The 23,491-nt window shown below is 38.4% G+C and overlaps 2 protein-coding genes across 4 annotated transcripts in view; both read right to left on the reverse strand.

Moving 5' to 3' along the window:
• Positions 1 to 23,491, reverse strand: part of LOC120560230 (alpha-1-antitrypsin-like protein CM55-MS) — a 166,247-nt gene that overhangs the window by 15,521 nt on the left and 127,235 nt on the right. The gene's annotated exons all lie outside the window — the stretch shown is intronic.
• LOC120560231 (mucin-5AC-like) overlaps positions 13,066 to 23,491 on the reverse strand; it is a 63,982-nt gene continuing 53,556 nt past the window's right edge. For 2 of the 3 annotated variants that reach the window (XM_039802510.1, XM_039802511.1), the window contains exons 3-11: positions 18,166 to 18,205; positions 18,020 to 18,053; positions 17,848 to 17,901; positions 17,561 to 17,732; positions 17,134 to 17,240; positions 16,277 to 16,448; positions 15,851 to 15,957; positions 14,623 to 14,797; positions 13,066 to 14,177 (exon numbers count right to left, since the gene is read on the reverse strand). In XM_039802510.1, coding sequence (XP_039658444.1) covers positions 14,084 to 14,177; positions 14,623 to 14,797; positions 15,851 to 15,957; positions 16,277 to 16,448; positions 17,134 to 17,240; positions 17,561 to 17,732; positions 17,848 to 17,901; positions 18,020 to 18,053; positions 18,166 to 18,177 — 927 coding nt within the window. In that variant the 5' untranslated portion in view covers positions 18,178 to 18,205 and the 3' untranslated portion in view covers positions 13,066 to 14,083. Of the gene's footprint in view, positions 14,178 to 14,622; positions 14,798 to 15,850; positions 15,958 to 16,276; positions 16,449 to 17,133; positions 17,241 to 17,560; positions 17,733 to 17,847; positions 17,902 to 18,019; positions 18,054 to 18,165; positions 18,206 to 18,431; positions 18,551 to 18,859; positions 18,984 to 23,491 lie in introns of those variants that run through there. The other variant, XM_039802509.1, reaches the window with a different exon arrangement.

Below are 23,491 nucleotides of genomic sequence, written 5' to 3' on the forward strand. Positions count from 1 at the left end.
TTGGACAAGAGGGGTTGGTGATGCCATTGCGTCGGACATGAAGTAAAGAGGGCAGAGCATTAGTTATTACAAATTGAAATAATGCTCTTATCTCTATATCTAATTAGTATCTCACATTCCTAAACTGGTAAAACTCAGCCTTTAGTTCAGCAAATATTAAATAGACTAAGCACGGTTAATTCAATTTAATTTACAAACATTACAATTCGGATATACTAAAATCTTTTCACCTCTAACACAAGCTTCTTTTGTTTAAACTGATGAAGTTCTGACGAATACCATTATCAACCAGATGTTTTATTAAAGTTTTTTCCTGTTTCAAAGGAAGTGAAAAAAAATAGTTAAAAGCCCAAAAATAAAAGTGGGTCTTAAAGGGTAATTTTTCCCCCATGCATTTGTGTCTAAGTGACTGATGTGAACAACAATCTTTGGAGCTGGTCCAATATTGAGCGCGAACGCTGTAACCAGCAGCAGTGAACCAGACTATGACATAACCCAACAGGACAAATGTTCAGCATCAGTTAGCGTCCACTTTAAAAGTTAAATGAATTAATTAACCCATTTGCAGTACATGTGGAAATATGCTGGCTCTATACACGCTAAAATATTGATTATTTACATGGAGTCTGGTGGGTTTGGTGATTTAAGAAAATTAGCAGATTTTTTTGTGTTAAACTCAAAATAAAAAACACTAATAGACCTTTTGTTGACTGAGTGAAAGCCATATTTTATGTCAGGCTACTGAGAAAAATGTAGGGGAGCACGGGGCACAAAGTAACACCACCATGAGTGGCGATAGGTGAAATGATACTACCTGACCAATTTGCGGGGTTAGTTGTAACCGATAGAGGGTTAGTTGTAACACTTGTTGAAAAGTTGGATTTAACACAAATAATTCAATAACATTGTGCTATACACCTAATAAAACTGTATAAACACTTATTTACTAAACTCTGCATAATATGATTTGTGGATCTATTAAAAAATAATAAAAAATAAAAAAATAACAATAAAATGTAAAAAAATAATAATGAAAAATTCTCTCTCTGTGGACAATAGAAATGCAATACATAGTTGTTAATGTTCACGCTGTACTTCAATACTTTCAAAATATTGGTTTTGAAACATTAATGCAAATAAAAGACTTTGTGAGTTAAAAATGGCTTCTTTTGTTGTATAATTATAGGTGCAGCTTAGTTGTAACACCGCGTTACAACTAAGCCCCGCTGCGACGCGTTTACCTCAGGACTGGCTAGCACTTGCTAAGCGATGGTCACATCTTTTAAAATGGTAAAATGTTTTAGCCAAGAGAACGGTGATCAAGGCAATATAAGATCAGATACACTGACTTTCACACACTCTTTAGAAATTGAAAAATACTTCTGACCAAAAAAAATACTTACATGACATTAGAAAACACAATTTCTTCTCTCTCTCGGAGACAGCGGAAGTAAACAGAATTCCAAGATGGCACGTCTAATGGCAATATCCTTACATGCCCTGAAGCACATCCGGTTCTACCCTTTGCAACCATCTAAAAAATCTGTGTTACATTCAACCCTGCGTTACTCTGTGCCCTGCGCTCCCCTAAAGCTTACAGAGGCTTTGAACCTCCAAAAACGAATTTACTGAATTTACATCTCAAACTCAATGTGTTAAACATACAGTAGTTTTTTTTTCATTTTAACTGTATTTAACTGTTTGCAGCAGTGTTGGGAGTAACCTGTTTCAAAAGTAACACAATTACAGCAATGTATTCCTTTTGGCTGTAACTCAGTAATATACCGCATTACTAATGAAATTTCGATAATAATATAGCCGCTACAATCTCAGTAATGGGAGTTACAATGCATTTCAACGTAACATTTAGTGGTGTTTGTTTCACCACAAAACAATACTTCACAGGAAGAAAAAAAAAGCCCTGAGTAGTGTTATTTCCTATTGCTGTATTCAATGGTTGAGATGACTGCAGACATTTGTGAATGTTTGTGAGTGGCTCACAAATTCAATGACTGCAGAGTGAGATAGATATTATTTTCAGGAGTTTTTTTACGCTGCGTTGAAGCAAGCTGTCACTGTTCCCGTGGTCACAATGTTGATTGCTACACGTAAATATTGCATTTTATCAGCCGTGGAAATTAACTATACCGTACTTCAATACAACTGTAAGGTACTTTTAACTGAGTATTTTCATTTTCTCCTACTTGCCTATTGTATGTTTTACTTTTGTAATTTTATAGCTTTAGTTACTTTGCAAATTCATGTTAATTATACAAATTATTATTATTATTATTATTATTATTATTATTATTATTAGTATTTAATGTATTAAAGTGGATAAAAAGGAGACTTTATTGATCCGGTGGTGAAATTCACAAGCTAGCTGCCAAGTCAAACTTCCACTTTTATTTTGGCGAAAGTAACTCAAAAGTAACGTAAAAATGGTGTAAAGCATTGCAATTCAGAGACAGTAATATTGTTATATGACTAATCTCAAATGAAAGTAACTAGTAATCTATAATGTATTACATTTTGGAAGTCACTTGCCCAACATTGGTTGGCAGAGTATTTAAACTTGTATGTGAAACACATAAAAACAATCCATCTTTCTAACAGCTTACCTTCTCCTGGTTGAAGCGCAGACAGAGGAACACAGACTGGACAAAGAGAGATGTTCCTTTTTATGAGATAAATCAGAGAAACTGTACTTTGGCTTTGTTTATTCTCTGTCTCAAACTTTTATTTGCTCGGCCCCTGCACTCGTTCTGTGTAATCATGTTTTACCGTGACTCACGTCAAACTGAGGCTGCAACACCAAATAAACAAACAAGCAAAATTTAACCCTAAAGGACAAATGGTCAGCGTTAGTTTTCATCCACTAAAAGTTCTGTTGTTGCCGCTGACAGACTCAGATTATTATTCTAAGTGTCTGACAACATTATGGAAAGGATCCCTACAGAGATAAACCTTTTAGTTAAAGAGGAAGTTCCTTTTTCGTTTACATGAAACAGCCCCGAAATCACCATCACCAAACCCACCAGACTCCATGTAAATAATCAGTAGTTTTAGTCAATCAACTTTCCTTCTGTCTGGCTGTCTGTCTTTCCTTCTTTCTGTCCATCTCTATTTCTGTCTCTTCCCTTTCTCTCCAAACAGTTGTGTGGTTAATGGTCTAATTATCTCAGCTGGACTTGTATAGCTGTTATGTTGTTGGTATCAGATTTTATAATCTACATGTGTTTTGTGTGCAGTAATCGTAATGTGTAAAGAAACTAACTAAAGCTGTAACAGATGAATGTAGTGGAGTAACTAAAGTAACTAGTAACTAAAGCTGTAACAGATGAATGTAGTGGAGTAAAAAGTACAATATTTATCTTTGAAATGTAGCAGAATAGAGGTAGAAAGTGGCATGAAAAGAACAGACTCAAGTACAAGTACCTCAACATTTGGACTAAAGGACAGTACTGGAGTAAATGTACTTAGTTACATGGTTAGGGTTATACGGTTTGGTTCCGGTTTAGGTAGGAGGGAAGACATCTGGATACACCGTTCGCTCAGTGCGTGCTGAAGAGCTGGCAGTCCAGTTTGATGAGCTGTCGGAGGAAAACCGCGGTTCCTGATGATACTGCCTTTATCTTTCACGGCAACAATTTACTACCTCTACCAGGGTCAGAGTTGGGGTCGCCCGGTACTAAAAGGCCAAACAAAGAAAGGCACCCAAGTAAAACAGGTTTTCTGCTTTGCAAAAACAAATAGCATTACACCCTGATGGGAACACCTGTGTGTATCTGCACCTCTTCCACAAACTTCTTCCTTAAACTTCTTTCAAGCATGCTTGGCAGGCGACACACACACACACACACACACCACACACACACACACACACACACACCCCACACACACACACACACACACACACACACACACACACACACACACAAACACACAGACACAAACACACACACACACACACACATGCGATGGGTCTGACATTCTGTTTACTTATACTTCTGGCTCTGTGCCAGCTTCTTTTACAGCCACTTAATCAAGTGTTGTTTTGTGGAATGAGCAAACATTAAAAAGAAAGTTGACTTAAAAAATTTTTTTTTTTTTGCCTAAGTGACTAATGGGTCCAACAATCTTTTACATTGGTTCAGTATCAAGTGTAAAGAGTTTCCAGAGAAAACTAAAGTAAAGTTACATCCCATGAACCAGGGTGCCATGTCATTTCTCCGACATCCCATTGTTCCAACCATATACATTAAGCTTTTGTGGATCACCTCCCATAATCTAAAATCTGAATCAACAATAACAAGCAAAACTACTTTTCTCTAGCGTAGCGTTAACTTGCAGATGCACCGGTAAGATGTGTCAGTGATATTCCCCCTGACAATGTAGCCTAGACCACGGACGCTGAAGTGCAAGTTGCTTTGGGCAGCTCTCATACACCATTATTAATGTAAGCTATTATTTGAACAGCAAGATTAATTCCTTTGACTCTTGGACTTATACTTTTACTATTAGAGACAATTATTCATAATATTTCTTTAGGATTTTTGCATTGTTTAACATGTCGGGAAACCCATCTTTTCCTGTTTGAAACAGCAAAGATGAGACGTCTTCTCAATGATCAAGTTAGTTCCTATTCATCATCATTGAAAATGGGAAAATAAATACATATCCAACCCAAAACTAACTTTACCCTGTTGGACTTTGGACTAAGTTAAACATTTGAATGTGTTCATAAGCTAGAGAAAAGTAATTTTGCTTGTTATTGTTGATGCAGATTTTAGATTATGGGAGGTGATGCACAAAAGCTTATATGGTCGAAACAATGGGATGTCAGAGCAGAGGGTTTAATTTTTTCAAAAGAAAGGAACGTCGGACTAGTGGGCTGTAGGACCAAAGGGAATTTTTCGGGTTATTGAGATGTCGGAACAATGGAACACAAGACAAACACACAAGCAAAATTTAACCCTAAAGGACAAATGGTCAGCGTTAGTTTTCATCCACTAAAAGCTCGGTTGTTGCCACTGACAGACTCAGATTATTATTCAAAGTGTCTGACAACATTATGGAAAGGATCCCTACAGAGATAGACCTTTTAGTTAAAGAGGAAGTTCCTTTTTGTTTTACATGAAACAGCCCGAAATCACCATAACCAAACTCCACCAGACTCCATGTAAATAATCAGTAGTTTTAGTCAATCAACTTTCCTTCTGTCTGGCTGTCTGTCTTTCCTTCTTTCTGTCCATCTCTATTTCTGTCTCTTCCCTTTCTCTCCAAACAGTTGTGTGTTTAATGGTCTAATTATCTCAGCTGGACTTGTATAGCTGTTATGTTGTTGGTATCAGATTTTATAATCTACATGTGTTTTGTGTGCAGTAATCGTAATGTGTAAAGAAACTAACTAAAGCTGTAACAGATGAATGTAGTAGAGTAACTAAAGTAACTAGTAACTAAAGCTGTAACAGATGAATGTAGTGGAGTAAAAAGTACAATATTTATCTTTGAAATTTAGCAGAATAGAGGTAGAAAGTGGCATGAAAAGAAAAGACTCAAGTACAAGTACCTCAACATTTGGACTAAAGGACAGTACTGGAGTAAATGTACTTAGTTACATGGTTAGGGTTATACGGTTTGGTTCCGGTTTAGGTAGGAGGGAAGACATCTGGATACACCGTTCGCTCAGTGCGTGCTGAAGAGCTGGCAGTCCAGTTTGATGAGCTGTCGGAGGAAACCGCGGTTCCTGATGATACTGCCTTTATCTTTCACGGCACAAATTACTACCTCTACCAGGGTCAGAGTTGGTCTCCGGTACTAAAGGGCAAACAAAGAAAGGCACCCAAAGTAAAAACAGGTTTTCTGCTTTGCAAAAACAAATAGCATTACACCCCTGATGGGAACACCTGTGTGTATCTGCACTTCTTCCACAAACTTCTTCCTTAAACTTCTTTCAAGCATGCTTGGCAAAACACACACACACACACACACACACACACACACAAACACACACAAAAAACACACACACACAGACACAAACACACATGCCGATGGGTCTGACATTCTGTTTACTTATACGTCTGGCTCTGTGCCAGCTTCTTCTTACAGCCACTTAATCAAGTGTTGTTTTGTGGAATAAGCAAACATTAAAAAGAAAGTTGACTTAAAAAAATTTCCCTTTTTTTGTCTAAGTGACTAATGGGTCCAACAATCTTTTACATTGGTTCAGTATCAAGCGTAAAGAGTTTCAGAGAAAACTAAAGTAAAAGTTACATCCCATGAACCAGGGTGCCATGTCATTTCTCCGACATCCCATTGTTCCAACCATATACATTAAGCTTTTGTGGATCACCTCCCATAATCTAAAATCTGAATCAACAATAACAAGCAAAACTACTTTTCTCTAGCGTAGCGTTAACTTGCAGATGCACCGGTAAGATGTGTCAGTGATATTCCCCCTGACAATGTAGCCTAGACCACGGACGCTGAAGTGCAAGTTGCTTTGGGCAGCTCTCATACACCATTATTAATGTAAGCTATTATTTGAACAGCAAGATTAATTCCTTTGACTCTTGGACTTATACTTTTACTATTAGAGACAATTATTCATAATATTTCTTTAGGATTTTTGCATTGTTTAACATGTCGGGAAACCCATCTTTTCCTGTTTGAAACAGCAAAGATGAGACGTCTTCTCAATGATCAAGTTAGTTCCTATTCATCATCATTGAAAATGGGAAAATAAATACATATCCAACCCAAAACTAACTTTACCCTGTTGGACTTTGGACTAAGTTAAACATTTGAATGTGTTCATAAGCTAGAGAAAAGTAATTTTGCTTGTTATTGTTGATGCAGATTTTAGATTATGGGAGGTGATGCACAAAAGCTTATATGGTCGAAACAATGGGATGTCAGAGCAGAGGGTTTAATTTTTTCAAAAGAAAGGAACGTCGGACTAGTGGGCTGTAGGACCAAAGGGAATTTTTCGGGTTATTGAGATGTTAGAACAATGGAACACAAGACAAACACACAAGCAAAATTTAACCCTAAAGGACAAATGGTCAGCGTTAGTTTTCATCCACTAAAAGCTCTGTTGTTGCCGCTGACAGACTCAGATTATTATTCAAAGTGTCTGACAACATTATGGAAAGGATCCCTACAGAGATAGACCTTTTAGTTAAAGAGGAAGTTCCTTTTTGTTTTACATGAAACAGCCCGAAATCACCATCACCAAACTCCACCAGACTCCATGTAAATAATCAGTAGTTTTAGTCAATCAACTTTCCTTCTGTCTGGCTGTCTGTCTTTCCTTCTTTCTGTCCATCTCTAGTTCTGTCTCTTCCCTTTCTCTCCAAACAGTAGTGTCGTTAATGGTCTAATTATCTCAGCTGGACTTGTATAGCTGTTATGTTGTTGGTATCAGATTTTATAATCTACATGTGTTTTGTGTGCAGTAATCGTAATGTGTAAAGAAACTAACTAAAGCTGTAACAGATGAATGTAGTGGAGTAACTAAAGTAACTAGTAACTAAAGCTGTAACAGATGAATGTAGTGGAGTAAAAAGTACAATATTTCTCTTTGAAATGTAGCAGAATAGAGGTAGAAAGTGGCATGAAAAGAAAAGACTCAAGTACAAGTACCTCAACATTTGGACTAAAGGACAGTACTGGAGTAAATGTACTTCGTTACATAGTTAGGGTTATACGGTTTGGTTCCGGTTTAGGTAGGAGGGAAGACATCTGGATACACCGTTCGCTCAGTGCGTGCTGAAGAGCTGGCAGTCCAGTTTGATGAGCTGTCGGAGGAAACCGCGGTTCCTGATGATACTGCGTTTATCTTTCACGGCACAAATTACTACCTCTACCAGGGTCAGAGTTGGCCTCCGGTACTAAAGGGCAAACAAAGAAAGGCACCCAAAGTAAAAACAGGTTTTCTGCTTTGCACAAACAAATAGCACTACACCCCTGATGGGAACACCTGTGTGTATCTGCACTTCTTCCTCAAACTTCTTCCTTAAACTTCTTTCAAGCATGCTTGGCAGGCGCACACACACACACACACACACACACACACACACACACACACACACACACACACACACACACACACACACACACACACACAGATGCCGATGGGTCTGACATTCTCTTTACTTATACTTCTGGCTCTGTGCCAGTTTCTTCTTACAGACACTTAATCAAGTGTTGTTTTGTGGAATGAGCAAACATTAAAAAGAAAGTTGACTTAAAAAACACGACAACAATGGGCCTCATTCACCAATCGTTCTTACAAAGAAACGTGTTCTTAAACCCCACTTAAGCACATTTTACGAAAATTCTGACATTCATTAATGTTTTCTTATCTTGGATTTGTTCTTATCTAAGAACAAAATCTACGAACACTGAAGAGCACTCTTACGCACATTTGAGTGATCACAGTTTGCTCCAAATAACTGCATTTTATTTAATTCTACAGTCGTTTACAATGATAGTATTTTACTGTAATGTATTTCTGATCATTTGTTGGAAAGAAATCATAGCATGCAAAGAAACACAAACACTGTAATTTACATCAGCAATTAAACTGATTAAATCCTGTGTTACTTGGTGACTGATTGCGCTATTTATAGGGGCAAAATGCAGTGGTGGAATGTAATGAAGTACAAATACTTCGTTACTGTACTTAGGTAAATTTTTCACATATCTTTACTTTACTTAAGTAGAATCAATAGTGCATACTTTTGACTTTTACTTCATTACATTTTGCAGCAATTATCTATACTTTATACTCCACTACATTTATACAATGTTCTGTTCCATTTTCTGATCAGTTTTTCCAGCTCATCGGCTTCCAAGCCGGCTCCGGTGCTCCAGAGCCCGGGCACAGTGCCGCTGACCCTCGGTAATACAGCCTCCGGTAAAAGTGAAAATGTTTGTTTTTTATTATTCCCGTTTTTAAATCATAGTTGCCATCTATTTCTCTCACCAGCGTTGTTTACTTCTCCGCCAGGCTGTGTAAGACGCCTTCATATCTTATTTATTTGGATGGTTATTTGTACTTTTACTTAAGTACTTAGATTCAGTACACCTTTCTTAAGAACATATTTAAGAGAAAACTTAGGAAGATATTGGTGAATGAGGCCCAATGTCTTTAAACAATGTCATGACAACCTTCAGTCTGGAATGTATGTGGGGCAGATGAATATGTCTTTGCCAGCTGATATAAAATTCCCCCTTTTGATTAATTCTATTGAATCGGTATATTCAGATTCATTATAAATTATCATTCCTCCTAATTCTCTCTCCTGAGTGACTGCTTTTAATTTGGGGGATGGGTCAACAATTTCTCTGTAGCCTATTGGACAACCACTGGAAGAACTTTTACACCATGTTTCCTAGAGGACAACAATACGCACAATTGATGGCTGCAATATTCCAACCGGTCTCATGCAAGTTCGTGAAATGGTCACGTTATTTTGATTTATTGATTTGTGTACAGGTCACGATTTTCTCTTTTATTTCGTGTACAGGTCACATCTTTCTACATTAAATTTCTTTAAAAAAATATATATATTTTGTTTTTATTTAAATCAACATACTTCCATGCCCTTTACCCGGGTTAGCTACTGTTTCGGGCGAAGGGGTGCTTTCTCCTTTTCCTTTTTAAGGTACGCTATGTTAGCCTCCTTTTACACGCTTCTCAAATGTACTTTCAAATTCGTGAGATTATTCCCTTTAATAAATTGTCCACATATTTTACCACCTTTTACTGCAAGGAACTTGCTTTTACCTGACACAAGTCATGTTTTCATCAAAGTACTTTTATGCGCATTTTGAAGTATCGAAAATGTTGATGGAAATGGCAATATTCGAAAAACAATTTCCCTTTTTTTGTCTAAGTGACTAATGGGTCCAACAATCTTTTACATTGGTTCAGTATCAAGCGTAAAGAGTTTCAGAGAAAACCAAAGTAAAAGTTACATCCCATGAACCAGGGGGCCATGTCATTTCTCCGACATCCCATTGTTCCAACCATATACATTAAGCTTTTGTGGATCACCTCCCATAATCTAAAATCTGAATCAACAATGACAAGCAAAACTACTTTTCTCTAGCGTAGCGTTAACTTGCAGATGCACCGGTAAGATGTGTCAGTGATATTCCCCCTGACAATGTAGCCTAGACCACGGATGCTGAAGTGCAAGTTGCTTTGGGCAGCTCTCATACACCATTATTAATGTAAGCTATTATTTGAACAGCAAGATTAATTCCTTTGACTCTTGGACTTATACTTTTACTATTAGAGACAATTATTCATAATATTTCTTTAGGATTTTTGCATTGTTTAACATGTCGGGAAACCCAACTTTTCCTGTTTGAAACAGCAAAGATGAGACGTCTTCTCAATGATCAAGTTAGTTCCTATTCATCATCATTGAAAATGGGAAAATAAATACATATCCAACCCAAAACTAACTTTACCCTGTTGGACTTTGGACTAAGTTAAACATTTGAATGTGTTCATAAGCTAGAGAAAAGTAATTTTGCTTTTCTAAGCACTTGATCTTGGTCCAATGGGGGCGAGAGAAGCTGTATAGTCACATTCAGTTCTCCACCTACTTTGTCTGACAGAAGAATGTAACATTGGGTTTACCATTGAGATCTCCAACTATGTAGGGAGGTCCCGGAACACTCACATTCATCTGTTGATGGGTCTGACATTTTGTTTCCTTATACTTCTGGCTCTGTGCCTGCTTCTTCTTACAGACACTTAATGAAGTGTTGTTTTGGGGAATGAGGAAACATAAAAAACAGTTGACTTAAATACCACCATCCACTTCAACATTGATGTCTAATTGTCGTTGTGGCAGCACTTCCGTTGTTTGCAAACGTCCCACCACTCCGACAATTTTTGTTTCCATTAGGGTTAGGGTTAGGGAATAGCGGAACGTCTGAATAGAAGCATGTCAGAATGGTTGCGTGTAACACAACAACTATGTATTTGCCAACCCAGTCTCACGTCAGTTCGTGGTGGCATTACAAAATTAAATCTATTAGAACGTGATACCATTACGTTATTGTGAAGATTTACGTGTTGGGGTCACGTTTCTTAAACTAATGTATTTCAATGAGAAGCATCTTACGTAATCACATCACGAAACTTTCTGCCACTCGGCTGCAGCAGAGAAGCTGGATACAGCTTTAGTATTATTGGTATTTTTAGCCCAATAACCGCTGTTTCAATCAACATTTATTCACCAGATCTTATCACGGTTTATATGTATTTCTTTTAATGTTATTATTTCGGTCTATTTCGGCCAGGGAAGCTGGATTGCTTTGTCGTTTATTGATATTTTTAAAACTATAACTCTACATCTTTCAACATGTATTTAGCTGTTATCATGGTATGCATTTCTTTATTTTAATAATATTATTTTGGTCTTATTACCGGTGAAATATTACAGTAAATAGACTTTGGAGACCATATCTACCTGATAGCTGAGGTCCAGAGCTTTCTATAACAGCTGGTTTTATGTGTGTAGCACCTTCTGTTGCTAAATGACATCAGGTGAAGACTCCGGAAGTGACGTAGTAATTACCACTCAGTGTAGAAAAGATTGCTGCACGTAAAAAAATTAAACAAACTGCTGCACGTTGTATTTCAGAATTTATACAATAAAAATACCAATAATGAAAAAAAAAAAAAATAAATAGTGTTTTATGCTAAGCACTCGCAGAAAAATACTAGGCCTATACAAACAAACTACAGTTGAGTGTTTAGAACTACAGCCTAATGGCTTGGTGGACTAATGGGCATTTGCTTTGACTTGTAGGCTACTGTTGTGAAAAACAAAAAATAAACTTACAAAGAGAAGCATTTTTCAATTTATTTTCCATGCATAGTTATTTAACTAAACTAAAATTTTCTAATTTTGCAGTTGATGAATGTTAATAGACTAAAGGGGAAAAAAAAACATGATATTTATGTGTGGGACTTAATTTGATTTAACATCACACTGCATTATTAGTTGTTTTAAATGACTGACTTTTAAAAAATAATTAATGGTAGGCCAATCATATTTATTATTCAGAAGATGATCCTCATATCAATCAGCATGGTTACAGCTTGTAGCTATAACCTTTGAGACTACCTTTTCAAAATTATTTGAGCGTGGCTGGGACAGATTATAGTTGCTCGTGGAGTTGGTCGTGACATGTATTTGTATCTTTTCTATCCGCCGAGCGGTAATTACGACGTCACTTCCGGAGTCTTAAGCTGATTTTTTAAAACGTTATTACGGTGCATAACTTACTGGAACAAAGCTGAGCAACGTGTTGTTGCTGGTGACAAAACTACTGATTATATACATTTATTACATGGCTTGCTTATATTCTAATGTACGATGCGGTCTGTTATTTTCTTGATAACATACCGTTGCCATGCATAGCAGAACGTTGCCATGGACGCAGTTCTGTTCCCTCTGGAGGACAGATATCAACCAATCCGCTAGAAGAAGATTGGCGTCGGGGTCCTGATCACCCCGTCGTTGTTGTATTCGCTTTAACAACGCTCTACATGATACCTTACGTACATTGACGCGATACTGGCGTTATAGACCCGCTGATCACCGTCTGATTCTGTGAATGAATGCCCGCATTGCATCTTGGGACATCGGCTTTGAATGCGCCCAGCTCTGCTCATTTCGTAGCCCGTCTTATTTACTGTAATATTTCACCGGTAATAAGACCAAAATATTATTAAAATAAAGAAATACATACCATGATAACAGCTAAATACATGTTGAAAGATGTAGCGTAATAGTTTTAAAAATAACAAAACAATCCAGCTTCCCTGGCCGATATAATAACATTAAAAGAAATTCATATAAATAAAATAACGTGATGGTATCGAGTTCTAATAGATTTAATTTCGTAATGCCATCACGAACTGACGTGAGACTGAGTTGGGCAGAAAATGAATTAGAGATTACACAGCTAACATTTTTGGATAAGGCAAATGGACTTTTCTGGGAAAAAAAATAAATACAACCTAAATACTTTTATACTTTTGTTAGAGTTTATTTCTGTTTCCCCAACACCTAGAACACTTTCCAAAAGCCAAAAGATTTAAATACATTTCTGTTTAGTCTTTTCTACTGTCTGTATAGTCCTAACAATGTATACATTCATGCGGCATCCCTGCAGCATACATATCCTGAGAGCGCAGGTTCTCCTGAAATCAATGATGTATATAACTTGATTGTGCATCACAGGGTTGAGGTTATACGAGACCAGGCAAACCAAAGATGGGAAAAAATGGCTTAGACCTCAGAGGGTTAAAACAAATTCACAAAAATAGCATTTCATAATATAAACCGTTAAATATCTATGAAATTACATGGAATTAAAAACATTAAGCTCAGAAGAGACATCCTGTTACCTCTCTGCAAAACCAACAGACTTTCCTACACGACTTCTCAGTCAAAAAATCTCTGTGTGGCTTATGTATACTTCTCTCTACTTAAATACAGTTCCAGAAGATAGTGACATTCTGACCCAGGTAATAAGTCATGCAAACTGGAACCACCCAACCTAGGGGCAGTGGAACAAGCTGTAAACTATGGGTGGAAATCTCCAGAGGTCCCACAATGTTATAACTGGAAAAAAGTAAAACTAAAAAAAAGGTAAATTGTGAGGCTAACCCTGCCAGTTATGCTTATCCTGTTGGGATTTGACACCATCAATGAAGTCGTTCCCAGCATCTGTTGAAAACTCATACGTCTGCATGCTCACACGTAATCATAACTCCATGCAAGCATATTACAATATTAATTCATTTTACATTACTAGATAATGATTTCACAAATTACTGGAAAGAAAAGACTGATAAAGCACATAATCAACCTTTTATCAGTAAAGACACTTACAATATGGTAGAAGTAATACAATAATCTATGTCTGAATTCAATTTAAATGCATTCTATCAGAAAGCGCAAGTTATAAAGAAATGACAAGAAAAATCTGAGAAAATTGAGAAAGGTCTTATCCTTCGCAGCGTTTGCTGTGGAGTCAGGACTTAGCATGGGCACCCAAACCGAACTTTGTAGTCACGGCACAAGCCAGATTTCTGGTCTGTATTGCGGCAAACCAATCCCTCATTTTGATTGTAACTGAAAAATGATTCCAAACAGTTAATGATCAGTATGATATTTAGAGCAAGGAGACCATTGAAAGCAAATAACTTTTTAACAGGGTACATGACGAAAACCATAAATTTGTTAACTATGATAAAAACATGCTCTAGTTTATTAAAGTCAAACAATTACACCCAATTCTCCCCCCTTTGTCAGTTTGATGTCAGTTGTAACTTCTTTTCAAATGTGAAATGTTGCAGATATCCAATGAAAAGAAATTATGAATACCAATAAATTGGGTTATTCCTGTTTCTTACTCAGACCATTAAAAGCTGTTAGCCCAAGAATAAAGTAAAGCTCTGCTACATTTAAATGATTTGGAATCTTTGGGAGAGGTTGAGAAGTATTGATCTAATGTTGGGGTGTTGGTAGTAGATAGTACATTTAACATTTCAAATTATTTTCCTATAAAGCTACTTACATAAAGAAGGTCTGCCCTGTGGAGAGGGCTGGGGTCAATGTGTCAGTGGTAACAGCTTCAATGGACAGTGGGCTGTCACAGATTTGTCCTGGGTTTTCTGTCCTCAGGTTAGTCAAAGTCTCCCAGTCCCCTGTTCCACTGGGAGCGTCCCGGTTATACCACTTGGTCCAGCACACTGCAAGGAACAATGAAAGAGACATGCTGGAGGGAAACTGTAGAGCCAAAGCACCATTCTAAATACTTGGGCACATAAATAATGTAAGAGAAGGGGAAGTACACATAGCCTACGATGTAGCCTTCTTAAGTGGCCTTGCCGTTGTGAGGATTTCTACTTGTGTGCTAGCATGTCTGTTGTTCTAGTGCCCTTTTTTTAAAAAAAAGGTCCCATAGCATGAAAATTTCACCTTGAGGTTTTCTTAACATTAATCTGCGTTCCCCCAGCCTGTCTATGGTCCCCAGTGGCTAGAAATGGCAATAGGTGTAAACCGAGCCCTGGGTATCCTGCTCTGCCTTTGAAAAAAATTAAAGCTCAGATGGGCTGATCTCACCCATGAGAGTGAGAGCATGGCTTTCCAATGACCAAAGTGGCAGTTTGCCAAGGCCACACCCCCACCCTCCACTTTTCCACCCACCCTCCTCAATAGCTACAGACACAGAAATGGCACACTAAGGAAAGCTCATTGTGGGACTGGCTCTAGTGGCTTCTGCACCAAGACTGAATTTCAGGAAAGAGGCTTCAGATACAGTATTAGGAGACCACTAAGGTCTATATAAAAAGAGACTTCAGATACAGTATTAGGGGACCACTAAGGTCTATATAAAAGAGACTTCAGATACAGTATTAGGGGACCACTAAGGTCTATATAAAAGCATCCAAAGAGCACCATGTCATGGGACCTGAGAATAGCAAAGCTGAGAGATTAGCTTTGGAGGATGTACTGACTCAGGAAAAGTTAACCCTCTCCTTCATTTCATGACTTTCGTGAGGGGGAGAACCCAAATACAAGTAGAGGAAAATCCGACGCCACCAACCCACAGCCAGGTGGACAATTCACAGTGGTTGCAGTCTGCGGTGCCACAACGCATGGTTACATTTCAGGGGAGGCGCACGCCAGGCTACAGTGTAGCGTACGTAGCTACACCTACCAATGTGCGGACCTACGGCTTGAGTTGAACGCAGAACCCTAAATCAAGCTTAACACTGCACATGAATGTGTTCCGACAGTACCTTTACAGAAAGAGGGAGGGCAGCTGAAACGAACACGATAATCATTACACATCTTATTCCTGGGTTGGTCCTCGTTCCTGCAGACAAATCCTGTAGTGGTGTCACTTCTGAAAAAAGAAACAGTAGCATGCTAGTGGCATGGATCTAAGAAAGAAAATGTCAGTCTGTCATATTTCTGTTGGTCATTTGGTCCAGACTTTATTATCTTCATAATGATTAGCTGGATTACCATTAATGGACACTCTTGGTGTCCAGAGGATGGGCACTGATAGCACAGTCATTGTGAGCATGTTAGCAATGAAAATATGCTTGAACTCAACAGGTACTCAAACATGTAGTAGTAATATCAATGCAAAACAGTCAGTAGAATACATTATGAATCTTCACATAAAACCCCGTCAAATTATTCATACTCTCAGTACTTACACATAAATCACATCACCTGCTGCAGCCACAGTGAGACCAGATAGAGTTCTCGCCTCAACATCTACTGGTTTAGAGCAGATCTTTCCTGGGTACTCATTGCGAAGATGAGAGAGGGTTTCCCAGTCTCCAGTTCCAGAGGGGTCATCTCTGTCAAACCAGTCTGTCCAGCATCCTGGACCAAGGCATTTAAGTTGAGATAAATTAGCAACAAGATAACTTTTCAAAACATTGACTGGTTAAGTCTGTACTTTAAAAAATTAAAGCTCAGATGGGCTGATCTCACCCATGAGAGAGTGAGAGCATGGCTTTCAAATGACCAAAGTGGCAGTTTGCCAAGGCCACACCCCACCCTCCACCCTCCTCAATAGCTACATACACAGAAATGGCACACTAAGGAAAGCTCATTGTGGGACTGGCTCTAGTGGCTTCTGCACCAAGACTGAATTTCAGGAAAGAGACTTCAGATACAGTATTAGGGGACCACTAAGGTCTATATAAAAGCATCCAAAGAGCACCATGTCATGGGACCTGAGAATAGCAAAGCTGAGAGATTAGCTTTGGAGGATGTACTGACTCAGGAAAAGTTAACCCTCTCCTTCATTTCATGACTTTCGTGAGGGGGAGAACCTAAATACAAGTAGAGGAAAATCCGACGCCACCAACCCACAGCCAAGTGGACAATTCAGTGGTTGCAGTCTGCGGTGCCACGACGCATGGTTACATTTCAGGGGAGGCGCACGCCAGGCTATGGCGTAGAGTACGTAGCTACACCTACCAATGTGTGGACCTACGGCTTGAGTTGAACGCAGAACCCTAAATCAAGCTTAACACTGCACATGAATGTGTTCCGACAGTACCTTTACAGAAAGAGGGAGGGCAGCTGAAACGAACACGATAATCATTACACATCTTATTCCTGGGTTGGTCCTCGTTCCTGCAGACAAATCCTGTAGTGGTGTCACTTCTGAAAAAAGAAACAGTAGCATGCTAGTGGCATGGATCTAAGAAAGAAAATGTCAGTCTGTCATATTTCTGTTGGTCATTTGGTCCAGACTTTATTATCTTCATAATGATTAGCTGGATTACCATTAATGGACACTCTTGGTGTCCAGAGGATGGGCACTGATAGCACAGTCATTGTGAGCATGTTAGCAATGAAAATATGCTGAACTCAACAGGTACTCAAACACGTAGTAGTAATATCAATGCAAAACAGTCAGTAGAATACATTATGAATCTTTGCATGAAACCCAGTCAAATTATTCATACTCTCTCAGTACTTACAGATAAATCACATCACCTGCTGCAGCCACAGTGAGACCAGATAGAGTTCTCGCCTCAACATCTACTGGTTTAGAGCAGATCTTTCCTGGGTACTCATTGCGAAGATGAGAGAGGGTTTCCCAGTCTCCAGTTCCAGAGGGATCATCTCTGTCAAACCAGTCTGTCCAGCATCCTGGATCAATGCATTTAAGTTGAGATAAATTAGCAACAAGACAACTTTTCAAAACACTAACTTGTTAAGTATGTACTTTAAAATGTGAGAATTGCCAGTGAAAAGAATTTCTAACCTGGTTTCGGGAGTAAAACTAAGTCAGACCCTCTGGCTGTCTGCTGGTTGCTTTCTGGTAAAAGGTAATCAGAAAAGCTTTTGACTATTGTGACTGAGTACATTTGTGATTGTAGGTTCAAAATTATAAATATGATCATGACACTGGATTACAGTTATTGAGATGAACCTACCAAAGAACAACCCTGCAACAATGGCTACGCTCAGCTATTACAGACAAAAAATAAAATAGGTTACAATCACAGACTGACAGTGCTTATAAAGAACGTGTATATCCACAGAGAAAAATAAATAAATGTAACACAAAGGGATACATTACCAATTGGATCATGATTGCAGATAAAGAGGAGTCTTTAAACCTGTAGGAGATGTTTGCATTTAGGAATGCATGTGTGCATTACCAAAGTTCAAGAGTTGCATGAAGTGATGCATTGACGTGCATGTATAATATTTAACATCTCAATTTTAAAGACCTCTTCATAAAAAAAAAACTACATACATTTACCAAAAGTACAGTTTATAATAACATACATTGTTAAATAAATACCCCTGAAATTACATTCAAAATATTAATTCTTAGGTTACCTCTGCAAAAATAAAGAGACACCCACGGGACTCCTCAGTTGAACGGTTGTGTGAACTTCTGTGTGGCTTATTGAGCCCCGTCTCCTGGCCCTCTAAATACAGTTCTTGAAGATAATTACCTACTGACACACGCATTCACAGTTACAACACTGAAACAGGAACCATCCAAAGGAAACGATGCCCCATTCAAAAAACTAAACAAGATACGTTAGCACAATATTTCTCACATTAAAAATGGTTGAAAACCAATGTTTGGTGTGATGAAGCGGCTGAGGTCATAGCACTTCTTACGGACGTTGACTATCCCAGATTTGTTTGTGTTTAGCATTATATTCAGTTACAATTTAGATTCATTATTGGGTTAAAACAAAACAGTAGTGTTAAGTTAGTGTATTGGTAAATGTCTGTTAGTTATTCTGTTTACTTACCACACCATGTGCTCCAGACAAAAGGAATGGAGGAAATGCTGATTCACTTCCTCTATTTATACTGGATGTGATGTCATTGGTGCCACCTCGGAATAACAGGGACCGCCCCCATGATTACGTTGTTTTTCCAACTGCCAGCGCTCACATGGTCGGATGCGTGTTCTTTTTCTTCTGTTATATTGCCGTTTGGCATAACAACTTGTTGCATGACTGCCACCAACTGTTGGGCGTAGCCGAGAGCATCAGGTGTGTGAAAACACGGAGGCCACAATAACAAAAGATTTTCTGCTGTTTTTCTTATGCAAGCATCCAAACAGCACATGGACAGGTGTTTGTGTTATCTGCAGGACAACGAACGGAAAAGGACACGGATAAGGTGTTGTTTTTTTTATACATAGGCCTATTTATGAATAATTTGAAACATGTTATGTATATGTATGTTTCTTGGCAGAGGCGTTTGTCCACAATAAACAGTTTATTGTCATTGAAATATTTTCAGTGAACCAAAGTCGCCTAGATCAAATGTCAGTTGTCAACCACGCGTCACCAACTAGGAAACTCTGTTAGCAAAATCTAGCCCGAATTTCCCACCTCTGATTCCCACAGGAAGTGACGTGAATGGTGACGTTTTCACTGGAAAAAATGTTTTTCCGATTTCCATGAACGCACGGAAAGTATGTTTTGTAATTTATTTGTTTTGCTTTCGGATTGTTTACATGAAATGGTTAAGTCCTAAAAAGACAAAGATAAATGTGTTTCTACACTTATGATTAGAATGTCAGATTGTTTACTACTTAGCGGTGGTGGGGAAAGGATTTCATACTTACCTGTAGATGATGAGAAGGTCTTAAGCAGTTGGCCTCGAGCAACTCTGGGGTTAACCCTTGTATGCAGGGCCGGTTCTAGCCCATTGGTTGCCCTAGGCGAGATTGAGTTTTGCGCCCCCCCCCCACTAGTCTTGCATTGCCAGATCTCCACAGTGCTGTGCCAGCAATACAGTAGCAATGTATGTTAATTTGCATTTCTAGCTTCCATGTAAGTTAGACGGCACCAACATTTGGTCTAATCATAACTGGTCTGGCAACCCAGAGGCCAGTGTTTTGTTTCCAGATTTGTGTGCATGGTGACTTATACTTGGGGGGGGTCTGGGGGTCCACCCCCTGAAAATTTTGAGCATTAAATACTTAATTTCCTGCATTCTGGTGAATTTTTATGCACTTATTTTTGTTTACCTTTTTCTGAAACAATTTATACTGGAACTATCTTTATCTAAAAGGAAACATAGATTACAATCCAAATATAAAAACATAATGGAATATATTGCAGTATGGCTCTCAGGCATTCTGTATTGCTTTTAACTATTTATTCTCCTGTAGATCAACTTTTCTAATTATATCTGAGTCACAACACATTTAGCATAGGCATGATTTACTCTTCCCACTTTTGCTTCTTTTGTTGAGGAAGTAACCACCTTAAATGTGCATATTAAAATTATTCACCTGAATGATATATGAATTCCTTTTAATGAATTAATAAACCCCTGGACTGTAATATTTCAGATGTGTTTGAGCAAGATTTCTGCTCATGTTCAAAACTTTGTGCACATTCAAAATACAGCATATCTCATCTGTGTTCTCTGAGGTTTGGAGGAGTCGTGATATTTTGAGAAAAATAAAGTGATAATACAATAAGCTATTACAAGAATAAAGTCACTATATTTCAGAAATTAATCCACCTGCACCATAGTCTGCTGTGCAGTACATGATATCTCTGCTGAGATGGTAGATCTCAGACCTCCTGACAGACTCAGAGCCCTGTTTGGGACGCTGGTCTCTGAATGAGACAGTTTAGGGAAGTGGCTGTAGGCTACGCTGCTCTACATCGGAGGTGGAAACACAAAACTACGCAGAAATAGGGACACATCTACCAGCATGTCCACAGCAGAGCGCGTCCATAGTCCTGGATCCTCTGGCAAAAACTGGTCTGCACTGCTCTGCCTACTTTCCAGTTCCTCATCTCTCATTTCCACACTGTGCTCAGAGCTCCCTGCTGTCTTCACTCCCATCATCCTCAATCACATCTTCTCCATCATCTTTCTCTATGAAGGATACATCTGATATTAACCTCTTATCCTAATATAATAAAACACACTAACATGTTAGTGTTACTTAACACCTTTCAGTCAAAATGGCTAAACATGGTTTGCTTTAATTTTGATATAAGCTCCCCTTGTCTCAAATCCAAAGAGGAGGGGTCTGTTGCTCCCTGGTGGGAAAGTTTCTGAAACTGAGGGCCATGTGTTCCACAATGTTAACATCTGTTTCTACTAAATCTGACATAACTATAATGTTGACATTATATGTATCTACCGATGAGCTACCAAGCTACCTATGACACTGATTAGCCTACTACTGCTAATTTTAGACATTATAGCCTATTAATTTAAAATTAAACATGTATTAAATGAGGCTATTACAATGATGTGTTGTATGCAAACAGCATTGTTAGTGTTTATGTATTTAGTCTTTACCTCAGATTACATGTATAACCAAATGATCAAGTGCATGTTCTGCTCTTTAAATGGGTTGTGTCAGTCCGTTTTTAGCGCTAACAGTCACGGAGATATTCAAGCAGTTTAGCACCATGGATTTCGTTTTCTAGTTAGTGCTCACCTTTCTTTGAAAATAAGTCAGTTACCAATTGTTTCCCCTCCTTTTGTTTTCTCTCCTCCTCCTGTCTTTCCTTTCTTTTTGGTACCCTGATTTGACTTTCTTTGAGAAAGACATTTCTACAGCAGAAGTTTGCGCTCCACCAGATGCTCAACTAACATAAACAAAATGCATGCAGATGCGTGCAACCATTTGGCGTATTAGCAAGGGTGAGACCTTTTTGTATACAAAATGTAATCAGTCAATCAACCAAGTTATTCAGCCAATACACTAACTTTACATTTCATCTGATATGCATAATGAAATGTTATTAGGAAAATAAAATATATTCCAGACTTTTCAAGGGCCCTCTCTCCCCTTGGGCCCTGGTAATCAGTATTGGTTTTACCCCCGGTCCGATGCCCCTGGTGTCTGTGCCGCTGCTCGTCTCTATTTCTCCAGAGAGAGTGAACACTAAGCAACCCACAGGTCTGCTTCAGAGCTCCGTGTGTTTGAGTCTGACCCGTAGACTGGAAACGTCGCGTAATGAAAGGTTGACAAGTAAACGTGTGGCTGAGGGGGCGCCCTAGGATGATCATGTTTAATAAACACGTTTTATTTTGCTTGTCGTTCTAATTCTATTATTAATGGGAAGTAGACCTAAGGTTGACATGGCGCCCCCAACACATTTGACGCCCTAGGCAATCGCCTATGTCGCCTATAGCAATCGCCGGCCCTGCTTGTACCCGTTTCTCTCAAACAGTACAGTGTATAATTGTTTAATTCTTATTGGAGTTTGTATACAAAAAAGGCTTTCTGAGCTTTCTGTGTATAAATCCCGTACATGTTCACTAAGTAGTCTAAAACAAAACACCTGCTTAGGCTTTCAGCTACAATTGCAATCAGCAGTGTTTGATAGGCACCAGACTGAAATCTATTCTTTGAATGTGTGGTTAACAGTTTTGACAGCAGTGTGTTAGCATTTGAACAAAGTGCTGTAAATCCAAGTGTTGTGCATATTGTCGTTAAAGTCCTGGGATAAGTGTGTAGAGTTTTGTTCAAGCAATGAAAAACGAACTACAGTTTGGTCCACATGAACTGCTGCTGTGCAGACTGTAGTTAGAGTTTTACTCCAGTTGTGCCCACTGTCGTTTAGCAATCGAAAAAAAAAAAAACTAAAAGGATCTTACTCTTTAAGAAAAAGGTCTCTATCTCTGTTGGGATCCTTTCTACCAGGGTGCGAACTACGGGGGAGCTAGGGGGAGCTCGGCTCCCCTTAATAAGACATGGGCTCCCCTGAAAACGTGATTTGTGAAATTTTGGGGGGTCTCTAAAAATATTGACAATGTGTCATTTTGACGTGCAATTTCAGTTTTGTGTAATGTGATCATCGTGGATTATAATGTGTAAAACTGCAAAAATATAATTCATGCGTGATGGTGATTTAAACCCAATTCACTTCAATAAAGAAAACTATACATGCTATTCTTGTTATGAGCATCAAGGCGTGGCGGCGCTGCGGTGCAAATCCAACTCATGTTTAGTACGTTAACTCAAAGATTCGTAGAAAAAATATAAACATTGGAGGCCATTAATCGGTGCGCAAAGTCCTTGAAATCCATTCTGCAGTAAGCATCATATAGCCATGGCAAAAAGAAAACAAGGCAGTTTAATTAATTTTGGTTTTACTAAGAAATTGTGTGGCGATGAGGTTAATAGCACGACTAATTCACCTGCTGCAAGCCCTGTTAGCACACCTTCCACCGGGGTGACAACGCAAGAAGAAGATGAAGAAATACAGGTGCTGGTCATATAATTAGAATATCATGAAAAAGTTGATTTATTTCAGTAATTCCATTCAAAAAGTGAAACTTGTATATTATATTCATTCATTACACACAGACTGATATATTTCAGTGTTTATTTCTTTTAATTTTGATGATTATAACTGACAACTAATGAAAATCCCAAATTCAGTATCTCA

Source organism: Perca fluviatilis, chromosome 6 (genome assembly GCF_010015445.1).
Source record: "Perca fluviatilis chromosome 6, GENO_Pfluv_1.0, whole genome shotgun sequence".
In the NCBI taxonomy this organism is placed as follows: domain Eukaryota; kingdom Metazoa; phylum Chordata; class Actinopteri; order Perciformes; family Percidae; genus Perca; species Perca fluviatilis.